Source organism: Xenopus laevis, chromosome 3S (genome assembly GCF_017654675.1).
Source record: "Xenopus laevis strain J_2021 chromosome 3S, Xenopus_laevis_v10.1, whole genome shotgun sequence".
Classification (NCBI taxonomy): Eukaryota; Metazoa; Chordata; class Amphibia; order Anura; family Pipidae; genus Xenopus; species Xenopus laevis.
In genome coordinates this window covers 59,738,998-59,766,107 of record NC_054376.1, presented here as the reverse complement: position 1 = coordinate 59,766,107, position 27,110 = coordinate 59,738,998, and the positions used below count along the sequence as shown (strand labels likewise).

At 36.0% G+C, this 27,110-nt stretch overlaps 1 protein-coding gene across 2 annotated transcripts in view; it reads right to left on the bottom strand.

Annotated features, from left to right (window-relative positions):
- rora.S (RAR related orphan receptor A S homeolog) overlaps positions 1-26,856 on the bottom strand; it is a 49,820-nt gene extending 22,964 nt beyond the window's left edge. The window contains exons 1-3 of one of the 2 annotated variants that reach the window (XM_018255571.2): positions 26,662-26,755; positions 9,586-9,694; positions 920-1,005 (exon numbers count right to left, since the gene is read on the bottom strand). In XM_018255571.2, the coding sequence (XP_018111060.1) occupies positions 920-1,005; positions 9,586-9,616 (117 nt within the window). In that variant the 5' untranslated portion in view covers positions 9,617-9,694; positions 26,662-26,755. Of the gene's footprint in view, positions 1-919; positions 1,006-9,585; positions 9,695-26,661 lie in introns of both variants that reach the window. The other variant, XM_018255570.2, reaches the window with a different exon arrangement.
- Between the last annotated feature and the right edge of the window lie 254 nt (positions 26,857-27,110).

Here is a 27,110-nt window from a genome sequence, read left to right as displayed (position 1 = left end):
TAGCATGCCTTTAATAACGGCAGTTGCACTTTAGGATCATGTCTGCCAGCAAAGTTCCATTGGTCAAAGTCCATGAAACAGACAACGTGACACAAGAAACTGAAATTCTGTAGGTAACAGAAAGTGGGTGGAAAATCTGAGATGCCACTGATGACTACTTGGGAATTACTGCTAATGATTAATTAGTGAATCACTATTACAGACAGATATACTGTATGACATGATGCCTCATTTTCAAATTCCATGTGAAAATATGTTTTGACCTTTATACTAGAGACAAATATGCAATTATAAAACAGTTTTTGTAAAACCTTTAGTATTCCATGGCTTCCAAATAAGGTGGGACAAAGCTGGACACACACTAGAAAATCTGCATTTCAACCTGTTCACAGAATGACCAGATCTGCAGCCAACTTACCATACTTGTGGCTCAACTAGTTTGAGAAAGGCTGTTGTGTCAGCCGAAACGTCAGCGACTACCCACAATAAAAAGTTATTTATTATACCTAAGACCTGTGAGTGCGATCTCTACTACGTCTATTTGATTTTCCTGATTGAAGACTGCACCCAGGCACCGATGACCTTAATATCGTGAGTGCCGGTTCTCTCTCTCTCTCTCTCTCTCTCTCTCTCTCTCTCTCTCTATAGATATAGATATAGATATATATATATATATATATATATATATAGGCTTGTACAGTACATGTGACCTTTATCTTAGGGTTCTGATGTGTAAGCCAGCTGAAATTCACATACATAAGTTCTCTACTGATAATAGAACTTCTAACATAAAGCTATGGACACTATTAAATGGTATTACTTCTGCATGATGCACCCATGTTGCTTTACACATGTGTATATTCACCAACACAGTCTGACTACATAATGCTCATGATAATGTATTCAAATTGTACTGTACCTTACAACCCTCGCATGTGATGACCCCATAATGAATCCCTGAAGATTTGTCTCCGCAGATTTTGCATGGAATTATTTCAATTTGAGCTGTAGATTGAGAGTAAAGCACAAAGTCAATTATCAAGTTGCACAAGAAGAACAAAGGCAAAGATCTACACGAGTTTCTCGCTGTCTCCAGCTCCCCCAGGGCTCCCATTTAGACTATAGCTGCTTGTTATCATAAGATTTTAGATAATTAAAATGAGCCATGCAATGTGAAGCACTAGAGTAAATCTGCATGTTTGTTCACACCCCTTCTTATAAATATAACAGGTGAAAGAAAATAAGTGAACAGCTTAGTTTGAAAGAATTCTGCTGACCAATTAATTCATTATTTTATATTCCTTAATATCAAGCCCAGTATAAGCTAAGCAAAATAAAGTGTTTACCTATTTATACTGCTTGTACATGTTACAATATAGCTGTACCACTCTCACTCATGCTGTCCTTATGTGAAAGGGCAAAATTACACAATTGGGAGGCTATTTATTAAAACTCAAATTCTTCCCATTATATTAATAATTAAAATTGGACCTAACTCCCAACCATGTTTAGGCTTAATTTACTTAAAATTCAGATTGAAAATTGTCCATGCGAGAAAAGTCTAAACAAAACTGTGCGACAATTCGAATCATGCAATTTTTTTGAATTGTCGCCCAAAAAAAAAAATTGAATTATTTGTATAACAGAAAACCGTGAACTTCTCGAAATATCGAACAAAAACCAGTGTCAAACAACCTAAAACTCTCAACAATCATGAAGGTAAAAAACATTTTTGAATTGTAAAAGGGACCATATACCATTGACTTTTACATGCCTTCAACAGGTTTTAGCAGGAGTGTTTTTGGATTCGGATTTTTAGCAGCTTCACAAACTGGAAAAAAAATTTCCCACTAAAAATATGAGTTTTTCCCCTTAAAAACTCAACCAGAAAAATTTGAGATTTTATAAATAGGCCCCTAAGTCACTACTGGCCATCCGTCTGTGTGATACAGCTACTCATTTATAAGCAACAAATTGCTAATGGGACTTCAAATGCTTATATAATTAGTCACAATGCATCAAAACCCACAGTTAAGATTTACGTTGCTTTCATGCTGAACATGATTCAGCCATAGTACATAAGGTTACAGAGACTTTCAGGTTACAGAGATTATTGTCACCAAGAAAGAATCAAAAGAACAAATTTCCATCTAAGTCATACATTCATGTAAAACATTAAAAACAGAAATTTTTGCGTGAAAACACATCTCCCTAATGTCTCAGCATACACATTTTTTTTAAGGATTGCACACAGAAGAATCATTTACCAAACACTGACCTAGACCTGTGTTTATTTAAACCCCTGCAGAAATAAAACAAACACGACATGTGGACAGCTGTTTCAATGATTACTAATCAGTCATAATCAATTCATGTAATCTAAAATAAATGAAACAATACTATGAGGAATATGAAACAGGTTTACATAATATAGAAATATCCCGGAAACCCGTTATCCAGAAAGTTCTGCATTATGGAAAGGCTGTCTCCCATTGACTGCATTATAATCAAATAATCCCCATCTTTAAGAATAAAACAGAATTCACTGAGAATCATGAAAAACTATCACGAAAAACAGTCAAGTTCACATTATGGCTTTTGTCAAAAACCTGTATAATATATTGAAAAATACACTGGTAATATAAAATAAGTAAAATACACTAGTAAAAAATATATGCATTACACATTCCTAATAGAAATGCAAGACCAGAAAAGTGTTGAGCAATCTCTCATACATATAAGCCAGTCACATACATTTTCTACAATATGTATGTGTACAATATACTGTTGCCCATCCACCAGAGGTGGGCCAAATTAGCCGGGTGTCCAAAGCAACCTGGACGGCCAGCTCTCTGCCATCGCCTCATGTACAATGGATAATTGGCAGCGCGGTGAGGGGACAAGGCCTGGAGAGGGGGTAGGCAGCAGAAAAGGTACATTTACTTATCTAATAAAGGGAGTGGCGAGCAGGATCTTGTCCCCTGGAAGTCTCTTTAAATAGATATGTAATTAATCATTTTTTTTCGTATTTGGCTGAACATCAAATCCTCCACAAAGTTTTACCTACACACAGAACTGAGCCATATACCTCATATTTAAATCTGAAAACATTTTAAAACATTGCAACAGATGTGAACATAAAATAAAATTGGGTGAGCTCTAACTTAATACTTTTATAAATCTGCTCCTAAATGTAAAAAAGAGAATTTGAATTCCAATTCTTTTTTTGCACAAAATAATTTTTTCAAAAAATTGAATGTTTGGTATTTATTAAGCACAAAAACCATGAAAACGGTCATGTGTTGGTGTTTTTGTGAGTTTATTCGTAGTATTCTAAAACCCTCACAAATTAATTTTTTGGTAAATGATCCCATAAATCAGTTCTTGGGACAATTAAATAAAGTTGAATAACATAAGAAACATTTATAAAGAAATCTGAAATTGCTGCAAATATGCATTTGTTATTTTCTCATAGTATTTACTCACTATTCCTTTAGAAAGCAGCCCACGTGCAATATATTGCATTTTAAAATGCAGTTTAATTGTAATATTTATAAGCTCTCCTTAGCTTTCTGATCATATACTGCAACAAATGTTTGGGGGGGAAAACTAGCACAGTCTATACAGGAATGTTGGGAGTTGGAGCCCTGGTTTATTTTTAGTAGCAAGGCAACAAAATTATATTTTTAAATTCAAATGTACTTACAATAACAGGAGGTTATTTATGAAAAACTTGTATGTCTAACATTAGATCGAATAGGAATGACCAGAAAATTCAAATTGAATAAAGTCAATTAAAATCTTCAAATGGTTCAACGTACCTCTGCCATTGACTTCAACAGTCTGAAACCAACTGAATAAAAAATAAGGGTTGAAAGGTGAACAACTCCTTTAATGTTGCCACAATGTAGCCCATGGCACAGCTGAAACACCCAGGAGTGGGATATTACCTGCAGCAATTTCACAGGGGATGATTTATTAAAATCTGAATTTTTTTCTATCCAAAATCACAGAATGTTTGTCCAATATCATAGCGCCCTAAGAAAGTCTGCTTTGGACAATTTCTAAATAGCAAGAGAAGAAGACCACTGAAGTAAATATAGTGGCTTAATGTTCAGAGAATGAGATTCATAGCCTAGCAATGTAAAGGTAAAAAGATTTGTTAATATAAGTGAAATTTCATATTTAAAAAAATCTTTATAAGGTATAAAAATTGTAATGGTAAAAATTGTACAGACAAAACATGTGAAAAACCTATTAAGCATTAAGCTGAAGAAGATTGCCAACAATATTTAGATGTGTGTAAAAAATATATTATGAGAAGACTGCGATGATAGAATCCTTTTAATTAAATGTTAAATAGAACCCTGCCCCAGACTATTGGTCTGCTTTGTTTTTCCTATCCCTTTGAAATGCGGCTTAAACCAAAAATTGCTACTTTTGTCTGGAGCTATACAACTGTGTGTAGAGTTTCCTCATTGCAATCCTAATTAGACTGTTTTTTTTTTTTTACTTTTAATTTCTGTACTCATGAGACCAGAGATGTTAGCCTCACATACTGTAAGTGATTTCAGTAAGATTTTTAGCCACCCTTCGGAATGCTTGGCCATGCCCACTTTCAACATTAGCCACACAAGAGTTTGGTTCTGCCCAGTATAAATCCAGAATAAATCCTGGTGGTTGACATCTCTGTAAAATTGTAACTGATGATTTAACTAAAACCAATATAAATCCATGTTTATGATAACACAATCCTTTTTGGCTTTTTAATATCTTAAACATTAGCACCATTAAGACTTGATTCTCTAAACTGCCAAAAGATCCCCTAAGAGGATAATGCCAGCATTCAAGAAAACAGAGCCCATACTTGTACTCCTTTAACAAACAAAATTTCAAATTTCATTTTTCTATTTTGTTTTAAAGGGGATTTATTGTAATAATGAAAATTGTATATATTGTAAGCTTCATCTCACTGAAATTAGAGACTTTCTAAATATAATCGGTTACAAATTCTGTACCGTTTAAGAAATGATCAAGTTACTCTTCAGTATCTCGCTCTAAGCAACCTGTCACTCTCATTGCTCTCTTCATGCTGAGGTCTGGGTCAGATTTTGATTGGCTGTATAGGTCTAATACATCTTCTACATCACCTCAAATAACCAACTAAATCACAAAACCCTACAGTATAAATGAATCTGGCAAACACCTTGCACACAGAGAAACAGGATTTCCATCAGAGCAGGTTATTTTATAAGAGTAAGCTCTAATGCATCTTCTAGGCAAAGGGCGCAACCCCCCAAAGCATGCATTAGACCTGTCAGTCAAAACTGCATGAAAAGAGAATGAAGAGAGACAGGTTGCTCAGAGTGGGAGAATGAAGAGTAACTTTATTATTTCATAAACAGTACAGAATTTTTAATTGATTATATTTAGAAAGTCTCTTATTTTATGCTCATATTAAATTTTCATTTTCGCGATCGATCCCCTTTAAGCACAGTCCTGACCAGATGAGTAGGTTTTCAATAATCCACTGGAGGAGGCAGCCGACCTTATCCAAATATACCTGCACAAATAAATCTGAAACTGAGCTTCCAGCATAACCATGGATACCTGGTCCCTTCTTTATTTATTTGCATACAATTATTTGTATTGAAAGTCAATATGATTAATGATAAATGCTAATGAGTTAGAAAAATATAGGACATGCATATTAATGGAAGCTCCCGCTGCCCTGTCTTTATTTTCATTAAAACAAAATATAAAAATTTATTTTACATACTCAGTAAGAACTAATGCCACTAGCTACAAGAATAGTTTTAAATGGACCTTTCCATGCTGGAATGTTAAACAACATTCACATATCTTTCAATATTTTTGAAATAAAAAGAGGGACAAAAAGATTTGCCGCACATATAGTGAGGAGAATTCTGACCACGCCCATTTGTGGCCCCACCCCCTAATTACCATGTTCATTTTACAAAATTTGGCAGGATATGAAAGTTTGAACACATTTCTGTGGTTTTTATGTTATTACAGTTTTGCTAATGAAGGTGAATTGCCCTAAGTTGCAAGTCACAGTTTCCAGAAGAGACCTGCTTATCTGAAATTGTTACAATTGCTTCTTTGCTTATCTTAAATTGTTACAAAAGTGCAGCTGGCACATATTCTGGGGTTTCTGTCAAAAGCCAATTAAGTTTTAGAAACGTTGTATCTGTTTCTGGATGTTCAGTGCAGGAGATTAAAGAGAAAGCCAGGACATTTCATTAACAAGCCAGGACTGCTTGTTGAACTGTCAAAATTGGGACTGTCCTGTTTAAAACGGGACAGTTGGGAGGTATGCATTCATTCTGTGCCTGCATCATATTACGGTATAGTTCACAGTAAGGAAAAACAAATAACCATTTCTTCTTGTACCTGTTCAAGAAAACTGCAGTGACACTGGAGCCCACAAGCTTTCGGGTACTCAGGGCTGCAAGATATCCAAAGCCTTGTTCCAAACCCACTCAACAACAGAACAGAAGTGCAGCACAATACTAATGCTTTGACAAATACAGGTCTAGCAGAGCTGAGAGACTAGGTAGTCAGTTGTATCACAGAAAATAGGTCCTTTCCCACATGTATCATCATCATCATCATCATCATTTATTTATATAGCGCTGTCAAGATACGCAGTGCTTTATGACAAATAATGTTGTGGAGACTCAATGAAACAAGAGAGAAAAAGTATAGGAAACAGGGATGGAAAGGTGTGGTTGGGTATGTTCATCTTGTTTATATATAGGAAAACAGGGTGTGTATATTATCTATTAAAGGCTTATGTACTGTACACTTAATTATAAGTGTGATATGCAGGTGGAGTTTTTGCTTTCATAACACGTACATGAACAACATTACATAACTTGTTTCTGCAACTTTAGACACATTACATCAGCTTTCTTCAGGAAGAAACAGAGAAAGATTTTTTGAGATAAAAACTATGGATTATAATGATTAGCAATAGTTAAAGATACGCTTATTTCACCTGTCTGCGAACCTGTGATGTTTAGGAATTTTTTAGTTGTATTAGAGGCTTGAGAAAAACTCTTTTTTACATCAGAGTGTAAATTAAAAAAATCATAGTAATGTACAGTAATAAAAAAAAGAATTAGAATAAGCAGAGCAGCATATAAACATGCACAGTCCCCAACTCCCAGCTATGTACTGATATAACACGGGTCAAAACACAATCACAAATAAAGGAGATGAGCAGACAGAGGGCGGAATTACTGAGGTGATGTCCACCGGGGAACAAGGAGTGGGTCCAAGCACCGCATTGGGGTCTATAGGCCTGTTAAGCCTAGGACTGACAGACCACAGATTAGTGATGACCTGACCCTAACCCACCTCTCCAGCACCCAACCCCAACCAGACACACTTCTGAATTTATAGAGAAGGGACATGGCCATAAAAATCTATAAATGTGTAGCCTTACAGAGAATTTATTTTTAGATCAGTGAATCCCATTTGAAAGCTGGGAAGAGTCAGGAGAAGGCAGCAAATTATTTAAAAAACGATATAAAAATAATGAAGACCAATTGAAACATTGCTTAGAATTGGCCATTCTATAACATACTAAATTTTTATTTAGAGGTGAATCACCCCTTTAATGAAACAGTTGGGCAATAATTGAATCTTTTATTAGTCAGGTTACTGCAGTCACAAAATAAAGTTAACCACAAGATAAACAAAAAAAAAACCAGCAAGAATATGTTCCATAAAGAGATAAAAACTAAATGCATAAAAAATATAATATACAGTATTCCGTACTGCTGCTGCAGTGATGCAATGCTGTAGTATATATTAAGAGATATGAAACTCCCAGGATTGAAATCCAGCAAGATTTTGGTTCTGTCCAGGATGTGAATGACACACACACAATTATATTCGAGCCCCACCCTGTTTACCCCTTGTTCTGACATCAAAGTTGGTACAGACATGGGTATCCGGGTTCATGAGGGGTTTTAAAATGAAACTGAGTAAAGTGAATTAACTGACACATTCAAATTTGATCAGAAAAGATTTATGAATTATGTATCGATACCCTGCAAGCGCATCTAAAAATTTTGTTTTTTCCAAAATCTCTAATACCATTTCTATAAATACGATCGATCCTTGAAGCACTGCAGACAGCAATGAGGTGCCGTGTAGGGCTGTACTGTATAGCAGATCAGTTATTCAAAATACAATAGCTTAGGTATGTCAGTGTGTAGATAGGCAGCCCAATGCCTTGTCTCACTACTGTGCATCAGTAGAAAAAAAATTGGACTGTTTGTGAGAAGAAACATTTTAATTCACTCAGTTCTTAGGACATAAATAAAACAAGTGCAAATGTTTTGGTGTTGAACATAGTTTCTTAAGCAAAGTCAGTAGTCCATCCCTCTGCCTAGTATGCATTCTATCCTATTCTTTGCTATGGCCCTTACAATTGTCTATTTACATGAATGGGGGGGGCTGGGGGACGGGGTGCACAATCTTCAGACTTTGGGCGCACACACCCAAGAGGGAACACTGTACAGCACTGCTTCATCAAAAACGGATTTAAAATTGGCAGATTTATCAAAGTGTGAAATTAGCAGAATCACCACAAAAAAAACTCACCCACTTTCTATTTATTCCTATGGGATTTTGGGAATGAGTTTATGAATAGGTGAAGTTAAAATTTAACCTTTGCATATCTCCCAACATTTTGGAAATAGAAAGAGCGACAAAAAATTTTTACTGTGTGACATTTTTTGACCACATCAACTTTTTTGGCCACACCCCATAATTACCATATTAATTTTACAAAATTTGGCAGGTTATGAAACACATTTCTGTGCTTTTTATGTGTTATTACAGTTTTGCTAATGAAGGTGAATCGCCCTTGAAGCTGCAAGTCACAGTTTTTCCAAGAGACCTGTTTATCTTAAATTGTTACAATTGTTTCCTTGCTTATCTTAAATTGTTACAAAAGTATCGAAGTGCACCTACCTCATATTCTGGGCTCTCTGCCAAAAGCCAATTAAGTTAGAAACTTTGTAGCTTCTCCTGGCTGTTCAGTGCAGGAGATCAAAGAGAAAGTGGGGACATTTCAGTAACAAAGCTGGGACTGCGGGCTGAGCTGTCAAAATTGGGACTGCCCCGCTAAAAACGTAACAGTTGGGAGAATTTGATAAGTATGCTTCTAAAAATCCCTTAGGAATGAATAGAACGTGGGTACGTTTTCTGTGGTGAGCTCAAAATTCACACGGCCACAAGAGTATTAACCACGTTTGGAACAATATATTTACTAAAATTGATCTGTATGATGTTTTTTGTTGAAAGAGTCCTGTAGTAAGGATCATTGGATGTAATAAAAAAAAAAAAAAGATGCACTGTTCTCAATAGGTCAATTTAATATCACAACCAATCAGCAGGTAGCAATTAGTCGTCACTTGTTTCAAGGCAAACTTCTGAGTAGATGCTGTGGGTGACTAGACCTGGACGAATCTTGTGCCTTTTATTACATTACCCCTATTGTCTGTCCCATAATGCCTTTTCCTACTATTATGACATACTTCCACTCACCTGATTTTTTCTTTGTCTCTCCATTCTCCATCACAATACTTCCAAAGTACTGTAGTGTACTATTACGGTTATCTCTCCCCCTTCCTCTTTTGTGTACCCTGGTTCTTTCCTTATTTTTGAAAACAAATAAAGAGAGATTTAAAAATGGTTTATTTAATTTCAGTATTTATAAAGAATGTATTTGCACAATATCTTTCTTTTAATTATGTGGGTGTTTAGGAGATTCATTAATGATCTCTATACCTACAAGTAGCTTACATTTATGAAAAAGGCATTATAGTTTCTGGATAATAGAGTCTAAATGCTTAAAGGAGCAGTTCACCTTTAAGTTTACCTTTTAGTATGTTATAAAATGACCCATATTTTTTTTTTTTACAGTTTTGGTATTTATTTGCCGTCTTCTAACTTTTTCCAGATTTTGAATGGGGGTCGCTGACCCATCTGAAAAACAAATGCTCTGTAAGGCTACAAATGTATTCTTATTGAGACTTTTTATTACTGACATTACTATTCAGACCCTCTCCTAATTATTATCCAGTTTTTTATTCAAAACATTGCATGGTTGCTAGGGTAATCTAGACCTAGCTGGAGAGCTGATAAATAAAAAGCTAAATAACTCAAAGACCAGAAATAATAAAAAATTAAAACCAATTGTCTCAGAATATCAATTTCTGCATCATACTAAACGTTAACTCAAAGGTGAACAATCCCTTTAAAGACACTATGTATGTATCGAATGCCAGGACAAATTATATGAAACTATTCTGGAGTGTGTCAATATCGAGAATAAAAATTAAGTGGCAGATTTATCAAAATGTGAGTTTAGAGCTTAATAAATAACTCTCACATGTTCTATTCATCCCTATGGGATTTTTAAACCGTATTTATCAAATGGTGAGTTCTAACTTTCACCCATTTATAAATACAATTCTAAAAATCCTATAGGAATGAAGAGGAAGTGGGTGATTTAATCTGTGGTGAGCTCTGATCTCACATATCTGCCCCGAAGAGTTTGCAGTTATCTTAAAAAAATATTTAATCCCCATGAGGCTAAAGCTCAACTAAACAGGATGATGGTGATAATACACTAAAAACATACGGCTCATAAGCCACTAGGTATACCATCCTCGAAACAAACCCCTTCCCCTTTTAAAATCCAGAAAAAAATAACTGAAGAGACAAACTCTAACAACAAACTCTAGTCAGCAGAAATGTGCCCAAGTAACTATTTTCAACAAAATCCAGGGAGTGAATACTTCAAAGTGGGATGAAGAAGATATGGTCCTTTAATAAATTGCCTTCATAGTAACAAGTAGCTGACCTGTTACCATGAAGATAATTTCGTACCTCCCAACTGTCCTGTTTGTCGCAGGACAGTCCCAATTATCACAGCTCAACCCGCAGTCCCGGATTGTTACTGAAATGTGCCGACTTTCTCTTTGATCTCCTACACTGAACAGCCAGAAAAAGATACAAAGTTTCTAAAACGTAATTGGCTTTTGACAGCGAGCCCAGAATATGTGGCAGGTGCACTTAAACACATTTGTAACAATTTAAGATAAGCAAAGAAACAATTTAAGATAAGCAGTATATTGTGCATGGCATTTCAGGTGAAACAATTCAGCATTAGTAGACAGCTAATAAAGCATATTTGCAAATAGTCTTAGCCATCATCTGTATTTGTTTGCTATGCTCTGGTATTTGACATATTTTACTATCTATTCCAACACTTATACCCAATACCAAGGGATGGCAGTATTAAGACCTTCCAAATGTATTGCTACCAGTTTGTGTTTTGATACAAACACATGTTTAAGATTATATAATAACAACGGTCCCAGTGTCCTTGTATGAACAACTGAGGTCTCAGTGTCCTTGTATGATGTTTTTTATGCTTATAACAATATTTCACCACCCAATTTAATTAGAACATGCTTCAAATACTAGAAAATTATAAATATTGTGTTCAGATTATAAAATACACGGTCATGAGTATTGCTCCATTTACTTTGTTTTGCACAATTTTTTAACATGCATTAAGAACACAGAAATCTTGCCTTCTTGTGTATGAGAACTGGTAAACTGCAGGTGAGAACTCTCCTCAGTTACACAAAGAAACGAACTGTACTAGAATCATACAAGACTGCCTTAAAAGCCTGCAGTAGCATGAATTAATCTGCCATAGTTAATGGCTTTTCTACTAACTAAACTCATTTAACGGGTGATTGGATATTAATAATGACACAACATTGGTCAGAATTTGTAATTTTTTGATAATTATATCGTGCCTTTTTCCCCCCAATTTTTGGATTCCTTTACTCTTCACCCCTCCCTTCCTTTCCATTTTCATACTATCTGTATGATTACAATCCAGCAAGAGAACAACTCAAGATATCAGTACTGGACATGCAAAACTGTAATGCCTATTTTATCCACATGGAAAGCATAATAGCTATTTGTCCAAATAAAATAAAGTGTGTGACTGCTACTTAAAAAAACATGGACTCTGCCTCAGTAATTGGCAGCAGGCAGATTAACAGAAAAGCTGGTCTGAATACTCCAAAAACACTGTAGTGTTGCAGGCCATAGATGGCAGATCTGCTAGATTGGCAGTTGGACGACTAAATTCCAATTCCCAGGATTCTAGTGCCATACAAAAATGACCAATGTGACTAGTCAAGTCACCCTGTGACAGTAGTCTAAACTGTGCGCAAGTGTAATATAGTACCTCTACTGGGGACTCCTTATGTTTTCAATTTCTAAAATCACAGTCATTTTTCAGTATATATTTAATAGTAGGCTAGGTAGGCTAAGAGGCTTATTTATTAAAGTTTGGATTTTAGTGGTTTTAAAGGTTTTTGAAAACACAAACTCTAATACCACGATTGTCAATGACAACATCCAAATATAAAAAGGTGAACAAAAAAAACACTGTACGATGCAGTAAAAAATATAAATGTTTTTCCGACAATTTCTAGCTAAGAAAAAATCTGAAAACCTCTACTCCATGAGCGTTTCTGTCGCAATCCGACAAAACGCATGCGACTTGTCGCATGCAACAAAAATAAGGTAAGTAATAGAATTGTCGCATGGTGTGGCAGCGTTGATCCGACGTGACACGACTGTCGGATGCAGAAAACGCTTGTGGAGTCCTAAAGTCCAGATTGATTTGATGATTGGTACTAATGTAGTCCGAAACAATCAGTTTCAAATCAAAATCAGTTTGTTAAATTACTGCCCTGCAAGAACTGCCCCAGTTAACTGTTTGTGAAGTGGAAACTTGCAGCAACAGTTCAGGTATGAAGTTGTAGATGTTACAAACTAAAAAAATGGAGAGAGATGGAACAAACACAGGAACTAGTTAAACGCTATGTTTGGAAACAATGTCACCACAACAATTATTCATTAAGACCGTAACAAAATGGCTTTGCACAGGCTAGAAGCTGCACAGAACTAAGTTTTAAGGAGAAAGGATGCAGCAATGTGAGGACTAACGTTGTATTAATTTTCCTGGAAAATAAGATACTCATTGGTACCCATAAACAGAATGGTTACACCTAGCCTTTGCCTAATGCATCTTTTGCTCTTGTGTGCATGCGGTAAGGTATGTCAATCCAAAGTATGTAAAGCAGTTTATGAATGTGTTTTATTGAATGTTCCACGGCCCACAATATGGCTGTAACAAAAAAATGGCTGTACCAAGCAGATCTGAACAGAAAACCACTAAAAGTCCTAATTGATTAAAAATGGTCCAATAGGATCAGTGTAGCTCTCACTGATGTCTATAGAACCTCTGCAGCTTTTATCTGGGTAATTTTTGTATTACAGGTTTTTTGTTTTTCTTTACACTTTTTGTTTTTAGGGCTTAGTTCTCCTTTAGTTCTCCCTAGGCCTACAAAAAAAGATAGTTTAAGCCAAAACTGCATAGCAGTATAAAACTGACTAAAACTGCTAATATTTCAATTACCCCGCAGATCGCCTTTAAATGTTGCTTGACTATTTCTCTGTTAATTTGGAGTTCTGAGCTTATATTATTAACCCTGTCACACAATTCTAGAAAAATATCTCAAATCTGGAATACTATTACATTTATAGTTGATCCCAATGCCATGCATTACAGACAGCACAATATTGGCTCAAAATAATAAGATATGCTTTAAATAGTAAAGAAATACTAAAATATTTTTTTTTCAAGTATTTTCTGGATCAATATCAAATAAACGCTCCCACCACAGTGTTTAAGAAATCATACTTTCTATTTTATTTTTTACATTATTAAATTATGTAACAACCCCACACACAGAATACATCAACATATGATCATAATATAGACAAGCGATAAAAGCATTTCCCCTTGGATTCTAATAAAATGAATATCCTGTAAGTGATTTTAAAAACCCACCTGGACATATCAAGAACAAGTGACTGAACAATGATTACACATACTTAAAGAATAATGAGTGGTAGTTTAAACACCGACCTTAGAGAAACAGCAAATAATACATCCTTACAAACCCACCAAAGAAAACACCAACCTCACCTGCAAATTGGTCAGCTCTATTATACATTATTTTATGGGGAGAATCTCTCCAACCATGTTAAACCAGGTAACTCCCGACAAACTGTGTATTTTTACAGAACATGAAACTCAAATTCCAAGCAACAGGGCTCACTACAGTAACCTGTTTATAGTTTAATTACAGAGCCAGAACCAGTTAAAAGATATTCATAAACCAGCAGTCATATAAGGACAGGTCAGATGAGTGTTCCCTGAGAATTACAAATTAAATCAACTAGGTTGAGTAACCCAGTTGATACATAATTTTATTTTCTATACCAGTATGATTCTATATCCTATTAATTTTCTTTAAGTAAAAAACAACGTAGGTCTCTATATAAATATATTGCATAAAACAGCTCATATGTAAAACGGTGCTTCATGTAAATAAACCATTTTCATAATAATATACTTTTTCATTAGTATTTGCCATAGAGTAATCATAAATAGAAAATTGTCATTTTAAAAAATAAGGGCTGCCCCCTGGGAACCTAGGATTCATGGTGCACACAATCAAGCCAAACAAACCATACATGTTAGGTCACATGAGCTTCCACACTTCTTCCTGTTACAGTTAGAATTGTAATATTTCTGGTCAGGTGATCTCTGAGGCAGCACACAGACCATCATGAAATGGTTCAAGGCAGTCTCCCACTGAAAATTGTACGATCGGCAATACATGCAGAGATATTACCCGCAGACGACACAAATCTTTTAACCTGTCCGATCGACCAAACGACCGCTCCCCGCCGGACGAACAATGTCGGGACTCACCACACGCGGTCCGAAAATCGTATGAATCCTCGATTCGTACGATCAGATCTTTGCGTCTATGGCCATCTTAAAAGACTGGTTTATATTATGGTTTGGGGCCAGATTACAATCTTAGTGGCTCCTTTTCAGTAACTATATATGTTATACATGTGCACTAATTCATAGAACATTTCTGCATTCTATTTGTGTTTTTGAAGTCAGAAATCTATCCCAATGATTTAAAAACTGTTCAGTGTGAAAATGAAACTGGATATATTGTGCAAAATATTAAATATACCCCCCACCCCAGGTAGACCCCCCTCCCCCCAGGCTAACTACCCTGCCCGGGGAAATGCCCCCATACTTACCCCTCGCCGCATGTTCTTCCAGCGGAGTTCCACGCGTCCATCTACCGCATCCTCTGTAAGTTGACTGCGAGATCGGTATTTCTGCACATGCGCACTTGGAGCAGTTTGCCAATTTGCACAACTGCGCATGCGCCGAATTACATGGAAATTGTTGATCTCTCAGTCAGGTTACCGAGGACGCAGAAGATGGACGCATGGAACTTTGGGCCTAAAACTGATTTTGCTGTGCAGCTCAGTGATCTATACGGGTTCTAAAACTACAGGGGAAATAACTATATATGTTATATTTTTCTCTTAGACCATCATAGGACTGTGTGGTACACAGTGGTTAAATCCAGGAATATGAATACTCTTAACTGAAAAACACCTCTGTTGTTTGTTTTTAGAAAGGTTTAGAACAGTATGAATTCCTTTCTGACACATGGCATAAAGTTTCCTTGCTACACACACACACATGTATTACAAAACAAATACCCTATCCCAGTCCCACAGCAAATGCATGCTGATGCACACTATGCCTCAGTGTGGCAAGAAAAACACACATCAGAGATCACTGACCATGCAACTACGACCTTCTGTTTGCCAACATTCTTTTTGTCCCTGTGACTGATGTCAGGAATTAAATGCAATTTCTGTAATGGAAGCACTGACTGATAGGAGAAGTTAGAAATATTGGTCGTAACTCTATACTTTATACAAGAATACCCAGGCACTTTATGTGTCTCTGCAGCAGAGTCCAGACAGAAGAGAATGAGCAATGCACGCTCCTTAGTGCTCATTCAGGGAACACTTCTGTGCAGGGTCTAGCCGAGTCCTGCCAGTGCTCCCTAAGGGTGAAGACACATGGAACTACTAGTAGCAGCTACTGTAGCTACACAGCTAAAAAATGCCAGAAAATATCTGCCATAGACAATGCCTCTGCTAAAACACACATAGAGACAGTAATCAGTAAATTTTAACATTGTCTTTTTTTGTAGCTCTGACAAGTAGCTGCTTATATTAGCCCTGTGTCTTCACCCTAAGGTGTGCATCTAAATGACGCGCACATTAGGTGATGGGTAGGGGGCAGAATCAAATGGATACGTACATACCTCCCCCCACCTACCCCTCCATTAATAAGTACAGGCAATACTGCTTTCATGGGGTGAAAAAAAAACTTCCTTACTGGCAAGGCTCAAAGCAAATTGCTAGATTGGCAGATTGCGCCCATTTTCTGCAATTTGTACCCCGCCTTGCAGATATCAAATAAACCATTATGAAATTGTGATAAAAGCCACTCACTGTGGTGAAAGGGTGAACAAGGAGAACTGGATAATGAGCAATAATACATACCTCCCAACATTTTGTAAATAGAAGGAGGGACAAAGATTTGCATTGTCGATTTTTTGACCACATCCATTGTGGTAAGTAAGGCCACACCCCCTAATTAACATGTCCATTTTACAAAATTTGTCAGGTTATTAAAGTTTGAACACATTTCTGTGTTTTTTTTGTGTTATTACAGTTTTGCTAATGAAGGTGAATTGCCATTTAAGCTGCAAATCATAGTTTCCCCAAGAGACCTGCTTATCTTAAATTTTTACAAAAGTATTCAAGTATGTATTCTGGGCTTTCTGCCAAAAGCAATTATGTTAGAAAATTTGTATCTTTTTCTGGCTGTTCAGTGCAGGAGTTCAAAGAGAAAGTGGGACATTTCAGTAACAATCTGGGACTGCGGGTTGAGCTGTCAAAACGGGACACTTGGGAGGTATGATAATATTTGCAGAGAAAGGTAATACATAAAGCATACTGGAAGATACAGGTATGGGACTTGTTATCTAGAATGCTCAAGATCTGCGGTTTTCTGGATATGGGTCTTTCTAACCCGATAGGTTTGTTTTACCTCCAATAGGGATGAATTAAATCTTAGCTGTGAACAAGTACAAAGTACATTTGAATTAACTTTTATATTGTACTGGCAGTGATTTGTGAATTTTAAGTTATTTAGCTTCTTGTTCTGCAGCTGTTTTGTTTGGAATTGGCAATGATTTGAATAAGAGGCTAGAGAGAGTAGAGGGTCTGAAAGAAAGATAAGCAATAACAAGTTACAATAACAGTAAAATTCTCAGAGCAATAGTTTTTGGCTACCAGTGTCAATGACCACAATTGGAAAACTGGAAAGAGGCACAAGAGGAAAAAATAAATAATGAAGACCAACTGAAAATGTGCCAAGTTAATGTGCTAATAATTAACTCAAAAGTATACTATCCCTTTTAAAAAGAAAAAATCAAAAGAAAGGCAATGAAGGTGCCTGGTAAATAGTTGTGCCAGATGCACTGCATGCTGGGTTCTGATTACACATGCAGAATAAGGTAGCACACTTCTCGCCCATTGATAATAATGTAAGCTTCCTATGACACATGGGTTTATTATAAATCGTAAAATGTTAAAGGGTCGACTAGTTTTGTATACGGGCAGATTATAGCTGCCAATGTCAGTCCTTTAGACCAATTTGGCAGCTTATCTGCCCATGTAGGGGGCATTCCGACAGGTCTCCCCGATTAATATCAGGCCAAATATTGGCTAGATATTGATCAGGCAGGTTTGATTTTTTGGCAATAGAGGACCACGTTGGCTGGTTAATGCGACCCTCGTCCCACCGGCGCCCAATTCTTTTGTTGTAATCCATTTGTTTGGTTCTAGAGCCGAACGATCAGATTAACCCGATATCACCCTGCCTTTGGTGGGCATATCGAGTTAAGAACTTGTTTGGCGAGCTTGCCAAATGAGCAGATCTTATCGTGTACAGCCACCTTTACTTGTGCGTGAACGATAATGTGTATAGTGTTATATGACAGAATAAATGTAACTTTTATTTGCATGCTACAGTGATAATTCCCAGATACGTTTACTTTTTAGCGGTTTACCATCTTTCAAAATGTTTATTTAAAACATATTAGCCTTCACTTACTATAGGAGAGATGTGGCTACACTATTCCCCTGTTTATAAGAATGCTTTATAATGTTCAAAAGAAAATTGTGAACACTTTACTGTTTTTCCATTAAACAGGTGGTAAATCATTTCCTCATGAATTATGTCAGGTAGTGGAAACAAAGTTGTTTGCGTTGCAAACTAACTGCAAACCAACTGTTTCCTAGACATCGATAAATTGAGCTTACAACGTCATTCTTTACATTCACCCCTTGTATTCCATTCTCTGGTGTCCATTGGTGGGATAGGCTCTGCTGTAATGACACGCAGAAAGGAAAATACAGCAGGAAGCATTTACTTCCTTTGCTGGGTAACAACGTTAAGTAGAATATCAGTCTAAAAAGGGATCATCAACACAACACCTATTTTATCACATACACCAGAGTAAATAAAATTACATGATGATATGGGTAACTGACAGTATCAGATACTAAATATGCATAAACGCATAGGAACATATTTCAAGTAAAGTTTCATTCTCAATATAAGGTGTAGATATCAGGACAATATACTTCATACTACATTCAACCAACTAAAAGTTCTATAGTAAACTAGAACATCATGATGGTGTTACAAAAGCGTGTATTTCCTCAAATGCATAAATACATATTTAAGCCTTTTAATAACATGTCCTGTTGAACATTATTGTGATACTAAACCTATATATTATGGCATTTTATTATGGCTATAAACCTTACAAAAACACGTTCTAAATTAGTTCTTAGTGTCTCGGGTAAAGAAGCAGTTTTTAGAAAACGGTCATTATTAGAGAGTAGTCAAAGTTACACAGGTATGTGACCTGTTATCCAGAATGTTCGAGATCTGGGGCTTTCCGGATAACGGATATTTTTGTAATTTGGTTCTTCATACCATAAGTACTAGAAAATCATGTAAACATTAAATAAACCCAATAGGCTGGTTCTGCTTCCAACAAGGAATAATTATATCTTAGTTTGGATTACATACAAGCTACTGTTTTATTATTAAAAAGAAAAAGGATTGCATTGACTGGATAGAATGGAGTCTATGGGAGCCGGCCTATCTATAATTCGGAGCTTTCTGCATAACGGGTTTACAGATAACAGATCCCATGGTTGTATAATGTCTTTCCATTTATGACCTTTTTTTTTTTTTTTTACCTATGAATAGATTAAATAGAGACAAATGAGTTATTCATAAGAAACACCTGACCAATATAGGTACATAGCAATCCTATGAGTGCATGCATCTACTGTATGTAATAGTATTTTTTGGCAGGCACTCCTGTAACTGGAAGATCCCCTTTAGGTTTTAAAAAATGAGATGCCTTTTAAGTATATAGAAAGACTACAGTTGCTACTACATCACAGAAGAGTTCAAAAAAATTCACATGCAGCAGGACAGATAACCAGATGCAGCATGACGGCATATTCGTTTGGAATAAAACTAGAGTAAGAAAGAATGGAATGAATGGAATAAAATTGTCTTTAAAAATTGTCAAATTCACAAAAGCCTCACTCCAATACATTGTTTTTTTGTGTTAACTTAGTGATCCCAGAACCACATTTATGAATCTGGAGTACCATTTAAGAATCAAACAACTAATGACAAATAAGAGATTTGTCATTAAATACATTTTGCTTGTGTTAATGTAAAATTTAGACAAATTACATTAAAATAATTCTCAGTTAAAAATTCTGAACCGTTTCTTAAATAATCAAGTCCACTTAAGTATCCGTCATAGAAATCTGTGTCTCTTCATCAAGGAGTCGGAGCTAGAGTGTGTTCTCTTTGCTAAACAATGTATTACATCTGTTATCACGGAGGCATTGACCCTCCCTGCCCTTGGCAACAAGGCTTGCAGTATTACACTTGCTTTGAAAGATGGTAATAAAGGGTCATTACACTTATAATTACATATATTAGCAGTGATGTAATTAGGGTTGCACGTGCCTAGCATACCAGCTTTCATAACCAGCCTAATATAAATATGATGTAGCAATAAAACAAGATAACAGATTACCCCCCTGGAACGGGAGGACTGTTGATGATGGTGATCTGCAGTAAAAAGTAGGCTACCTCCTTGCTACTTATTTCTTGCCATGGAAATACAAGCCAAACAATTAACTTCAGCATAATTTAAGAATTTTCAGAGTTACCAGATTTGGGACACATTTAAGAGTAGTATTCAGTAGAATGCATAGTATTGTCTAGAGCATGTAAGTGGAAGCCATTAAGAAAGGGCAAATTACATAACTTAGAACAATAACAACAAAGGCGGCACTGAACTATAATTTGCACAGTTTATACTTTATGATACTTGGCAAGACTAAAGTCTTAATCCTGTGTAGATGAAGCTGGCTCAGGGTGGAGGCACGATATGTATTGTGGTTCCAAGTGGGAATGAGTAATGCAACAGAAACTGGTTATGCCCTGGCATCATCATGAGATCTGTCTAGAGATGTAGCAAAGTGCCCTGTGGCAAGTGTGCATGATCGGGAATCAGCAGAACACATATTCAGTAAGCTGAGTTAAATCTGTGCCCATAAGAAGAGTGACTATTAAATAAGTTTCATTTGCTATCTTTCTCCAAATTATAAATTTCTGCCAGTGGGCTGATATTAGCATCCAACCAGAATTTATACAAGTGAAAGTTTCTAACAATATGTACTGCCCTTCTAGGATTTTATATATGGTGTGTGGAATCTTTACGATGAACTACAACTGCCTTTTAATATATTGGTCGTTAAAAATCCAGCAACAGAGCAAATACTGTAACTGTTATGCTAATTAATGACTATTATACACTCCATTACTACCCTAAATTTGGGGTTCCAAATGAAATACTCCTATCTGCCCAGTCCTGAGCACTTCAGAATCAAAAGTACTTTCCTATAGCTAACAGATGAGAAAGCTATATACTTGCAGCAAAACATATAATAAAGCTATTTAAAAACAGTACAGGTATGGGATCCATTATCCAGAAACCCGTTATCCAGAAAGTTACGAACTACAGGTTGGCTGTCTCCAATAGACTCAATTTTATCTAAATAATCCAAATTTTTAAAAATGATTTCTCTGTAATAATAAAACCATATCTTGTACTTTATCCGAGCTAAGATATAATTGATCCTTATTGGAAGTAAAAACCAGCCTAATGGGTTTATTTAATGTTTAAACGATTTTTAAGTAGACCTAAGGTATGAAGATCCAAATTACGGAAAGATCCATTATCCGGAATACCCCAGGTCCCTAGCATTCTGGATAACAAGTCCCATACCTGTATTACAAATGTTCTTTACACACTGAATAAAACATAATCCCTGGAAACAATAAGACCTAAAATATCACTTACGGCATTTTGATTTTGTGGATATTTTTATGAGCTTGGCTATATGGGTAGTTTTTGCGAAGATCAGTTCATTTGTAGAAAGAAATATACATGCATTTAATATTTTTTTTCCAAAACTACATATAACCGTCTCATATAACACATCATATTAATAATCAAATGAAACTAATTATCATATCAACAGGTTTTGTGAAGTCTGAATCTTAAATTCCTTGTATTTACATATTATATATATATATATATATATTGCAATGTTAGCATAGTAAATATATATAATAAATGTAATCATGACAATATTAGGTGTTAAATAATAGATAATGTTCTCTCTCTCTCTATTTGTATATGCCGGTAAGCGCTCGCACTCTGATCCAGTCTTTATCAACTTCGGGTGCTGGGCCAAATATTGAACATCTAGTATTATATCAAGGACCCGCACTCCAATGCTTAGTGAAAAAATCTGTATTTATTCATATATATATATATATATATATATATATATATATATATATATATATATATATATATCGAGAGAGAGAGAGAAAGAGAGAGAGAGAGAGAGAGAGAGAGAGAGAGAGAGAGAAAGTATATATTTACAAACTGGTTATCAATCTTATTGTGTCAACATTTATACTCTAAAGTGATGATAGTATTATTAATTTTCATATTTTTAGAACAAAACATTAAAATATTAATATTATCTAGTGAATACTGAAAAACCATAATTATAACTATATTATATTCAGACTCAGTAATTTACATAGCATAGTTTGTCAGTAACACTTGGCTGGGCAGTCTATGTTTTAATGTTAATTAAAAATATGGAATAAATAAGATTTATACTTTACTTTGCATAATAATTGCAACAAATAGTAAAAATGTCAGAATTCAATGTTCACAAATATAAAATGACCTGACCTTTATATCTTTCTCATATTGACATGCAGCTATCACCTTGTAGCTAGGGATTAGATGAAATATTTTAACTTTTAGGCCTTGTTCACAGTGCACTAATGCAGACTTTGATCCAACTAGTTGTATATAAAGTATAACTTTATTATCTATGACAGTCTGTAAATTATGTTTGCAGGGTGTGTGAAGGTCTGACAGACTTGCAGATTAAAGCATTGGTCTGACCCTATCAGTCAAAGATTCCTTCATCTACACAATACTGTAAGGAGGCCACTCTAAAAATCTCCCAAAAATCTCATTCCAATGCTGTTTTACAGGGTTCTACAAAATTGAAAGGACAAATATGCTTTCAAATTGCCTGTAGTTTATCTGTAAAATAAAGTTTTAGTGAGAATGTAATCTTAAAGGTCAGAAAGAAAGTGAGAGGGGAGTGAAAACAGTGCTCACTACAATTCATTAGAAGGGGAACTCCCCAGCTCTCTATTCACTTGTACCTGTATAGGATTTTGGACTGTTCATATCAAAAGGTAAAAATACAGTTTGCTCTAATTTTACAAAAACATGGTCCAAACATGAGAAGAATGTTACATTTAATTTCTTGTTTCTACTACCCACAGAAGAAATCATTGTGTAACTTGTGTTACTCAAAATGGGGAAAGGGGAATCATTCAATCATGTTTTTAAAGGTATAAACAAATTATATTAAAATAAGAATAGGAAAGCAACCTAATTGTGTGCAGAAAAGCTACACTACAAAGCCGATGAGTGCCCTACACAAAAACATTTGTGTACAGAGGTAATGTTCAACTTCTTCTAGATGGTGAGCGACAGAATTGCCTACTAAAAAGGTTGGGGGCCTATAAAATATATTGAATGGCCACATCATGCCCAAAAACCGTTTAGATGGACAGTTCTAGTGAACAGCATCAGAGCTTAAATCAAATTAGAGTAAGGCTTCATGGACACACACATGCAAACTTTGTGGCATGTGTTACCCTTCCAATGTGTTAAAATATTTGTTAAAATAATCTTCCATCTCAACAGTGACAGGAAATATCCATTTATATGCATATAACACACTAATAAATATATTTTTGAATGGAACCGCTTGGAGGGTGAGCAGTCAACATTTTCTGTTCTCATCACCCCATCTACCACCCACACAGGAAAAGATACAGTAACACTTAATATATATATATATATATATATATATATATATATATATATATATATATATATATATATATATATATATATATATATATATATATAATTTAAAGAATAAGTAGCAAGGTAACCTAAACAAGACTTCTGACACATTTATCCTCCTGACCCAGCATTGAGTGGCAAATCCCTTCTCATTTTAGTTGGCTTAGTCATACGAAATTGAAGCTGAGCAAGTTACATTTTCCTACGCATCCATATGTTTTGGGGTATTTCTGTCTCTAGATACTTGCCTTTTTTAATGACCTGGATATTTCCCAGCCATTAAACATCACATCTCTTTACAGATGCGATTATCTGATGTCTGAACTACAACCAAGGGTAGAACTATGACAATGATTATAGTGCTGTAGAATACCAGAATCTGTGGCTGTCCAGCTTCTGTGTGACCTACAACTCCCAGTTCCTACCTTCTACTCCAGCTTTGGGAGTCTGAGAGCTGTAGTTCAGATAGAAAGACATATGTTGAAGAATTATTCTTAGTGAAGCATTTTCTTCAAAAGAGCAAGATATTTTGTATGCCCTTTTCCTCCGGTCACTGTAGGTGTGTAAAATGTTTTACACCATAAAATGGTGTAAAATATGTGTTATGCACATATATATCTATATACCATTATCTTACAGCACCTCAAACCTGTTGTAACCCATTGCAGTCAATGGAACTTCAATCAGTGTTAGAAGTAACATAAAAAGCGACTGTTTCTACATTGTGTTTTTCAAGCTCTCAACACCTCTATTTACACAAGAATTTCCCTTTCAGCTACACACTTGCCTAAATACATTACACAGCTTCGGAATTTTTACATGATGTAGAATAGTGTTTTATGGTTTGTATTTTAACACCACACATGTTTGTTGTTAAAAATTGACCACACATTACCACTTCTACAGCTAAACGTATGCATCTTTCTGGTGCCAGTGGTAATTGTTTTTTAACAGTTGTAGGACTTATTTACAGTTCTTGAGTCAACACTAACAAATAAACAGAATATATCTTAAGTTTACTTTAAAAAATAAATTTTCAACTGAAACCATGTACCACTCCAAATTTTAAAATTAATAACAGAATGCAAGGGAATACCTCTCTTATCCCATGTGAATCAGAGCTGCAATCCCAGTAGTCGAGTGTTAATGGATACAGGGCAACATTATAATAGGAAACTTGATACACAGGCCCTGTGCAGAGCTGTAAATTTAGGTACTACCGCGTACAATTAATATTTCATTAACCGCAATGTTATAATATTATGTGTTTTGTTGGTTTAAACATATAACACAGTGCTTATGCTATGGCCTTATACAACATCTCTCTTATTTTGTGGCTCAGATTATTGCTTTATTTTTATATGGACCTTAAGTTTACACAGACATCATCATAATATAAATATACATCTATGTTAATGGTTATTAGGATATATTAAACCAACGGTAATTCTCCCCTGGCAGCTGTTAAATAGCTTTCCCCCATTCTCTCCATCTTACCATGTTAAAAAATGTTAGTTAATATTTAAGTGTGCTCATGGTAATAATACTGCCTGCTAAGAAAGTAAAATCCACTCTAATGTTCACTTTGGGTTGAGTACTGCAATGTCAGATTGACTGAGTAAATGGTTATCTACATATCCTAAAAACACCACAAACTGGGTCAGGCAACTTTCTCAATGTTATTTTATTGTACCAAACGTTACATATCTAGAAAACCTTAAATAATGCTAGCAACCTTAAAAGTATATGAACACAAATGCTGAGATACTTGTGTATTGTTGTCTGATGGATTTCAAACTCAGGGAGAATTTTTTTCCACCAAAAAGGTACAAAAATATTTTAAAATGCCACATTAAATGATCTGTGCATGAGATAACAGGTGAAATAAAAATGTGACCTATACGAATATTTCAGAATGACAAAACTAGCTATTTCTGGCAAACAAGGGGTTAGTAACAGCAATTAGATGTGAACTACAGACACAAGCAGTTTGCTTAGATGTTATGAAATACATAATTAGCAGGTCTGTTGATGCTAATGGCAAGTCATTTATAAGCACACACATGTACAGGCACACGGATTAAGTAGAGGTCTCACTACAACACAAGAGCAGGCCTGTGACTCTTAGAAACACTTGTGCCTTGCTTTCCCCGAGTGCAACACTTGCTGGAAGTCATTTAATAATGTTACTTTTCCACCAGAGCCCTATATCTGGTCTAATGTAGTGGTTTGGGAATTGGAACAATTTACCTTGCGCTTGGGGATGGTATAATGTGAACAAGCAAGGGGATGTTGACTTTACTGTTCTAAAGAGAGTTATTGTGAAGTAGACACAGTCTCTACTGGAGTGGCACTGATAATTCAAGTGCACAAAGTGAAGCAGGCGCAGCATTGGAAAGGTACCTATTTGTACATGTAGAAATACTCAGCTAACTAAGGTTAAACACTGCAGTTTCCTCAGTTTTGCGACACTTTGCTGCTACTTTATGTTAACACTATTAAATGTCATCCTCACCATTCCATTCAAATGAAATATTCACCTTTGGAAAAGGAAAGTGAGTTGGTTGGTAAGTGGATACAATGAATCCCCTCAGGTCCCCTCCAGCTGTTTGGCTCCCTGGTTCCTCCAACAGTTGAAGCCTTGGGGCAATGTTACGAGTTGAAGTCTAAGAACAGCTGGAGGTGAGTTAGTGTTGTATTTGGAGAACACTGGCAGCTGAAGGGCCGCAGGCTGGAGAGCCCTGATCTATGGGAACATGTAGATGACACCCATACCCTATAAAGGTCCTAGGCTAGAGCATAATTTGTATGAAGCGGAGTCACCAAGAAACCCCAATAAATGGCCAAACACACCGACGGAATGGAAAGAGGCAGGAGTATGGAGAAGCCAATGCACAGAGGGCTCAGAGTACTTGTTACAGACCAGCCCTCCTCGGTGTCAATCCTTTGCTAGTTTCTGCTATTATACAAAGCTCACCTTTCATGGCGGCGATCACATAATACATGGCTGTGCCCCAGAAGCACCCGTATAGTCCAACCTCGCCAGCTGCCAGCTTCGCTCTACCACATCCCCCTCCAGTAGCTGCCATATGAGAGTCCATGTGACCTATTCAGGTAACGCCCGCAAAACTGACAGCAGGCACGTCCCACAACCGCCAGAGCGACCAATCAAATTCCCGGAAACTGTCCAACTAGACACACCCCTTCCATCCTGGAACACGCCTTACACGTGGCCACCGTGTGACAGCAGCAGGCGAGGCAGTGAGTGAAGGTTGAGATGGGGAGTTCCAGGGGCGGCAACGCTGAAAAAGACTGGGATTCACACGCGGAGGAAGAGTGGCAGAAGCAGATGGATCACTTAGAGACATAAGTGAGGAGGAAGAGTATAGAAGGGAAGACAGAGGCTGCAGCGGGGATAGACTTTTT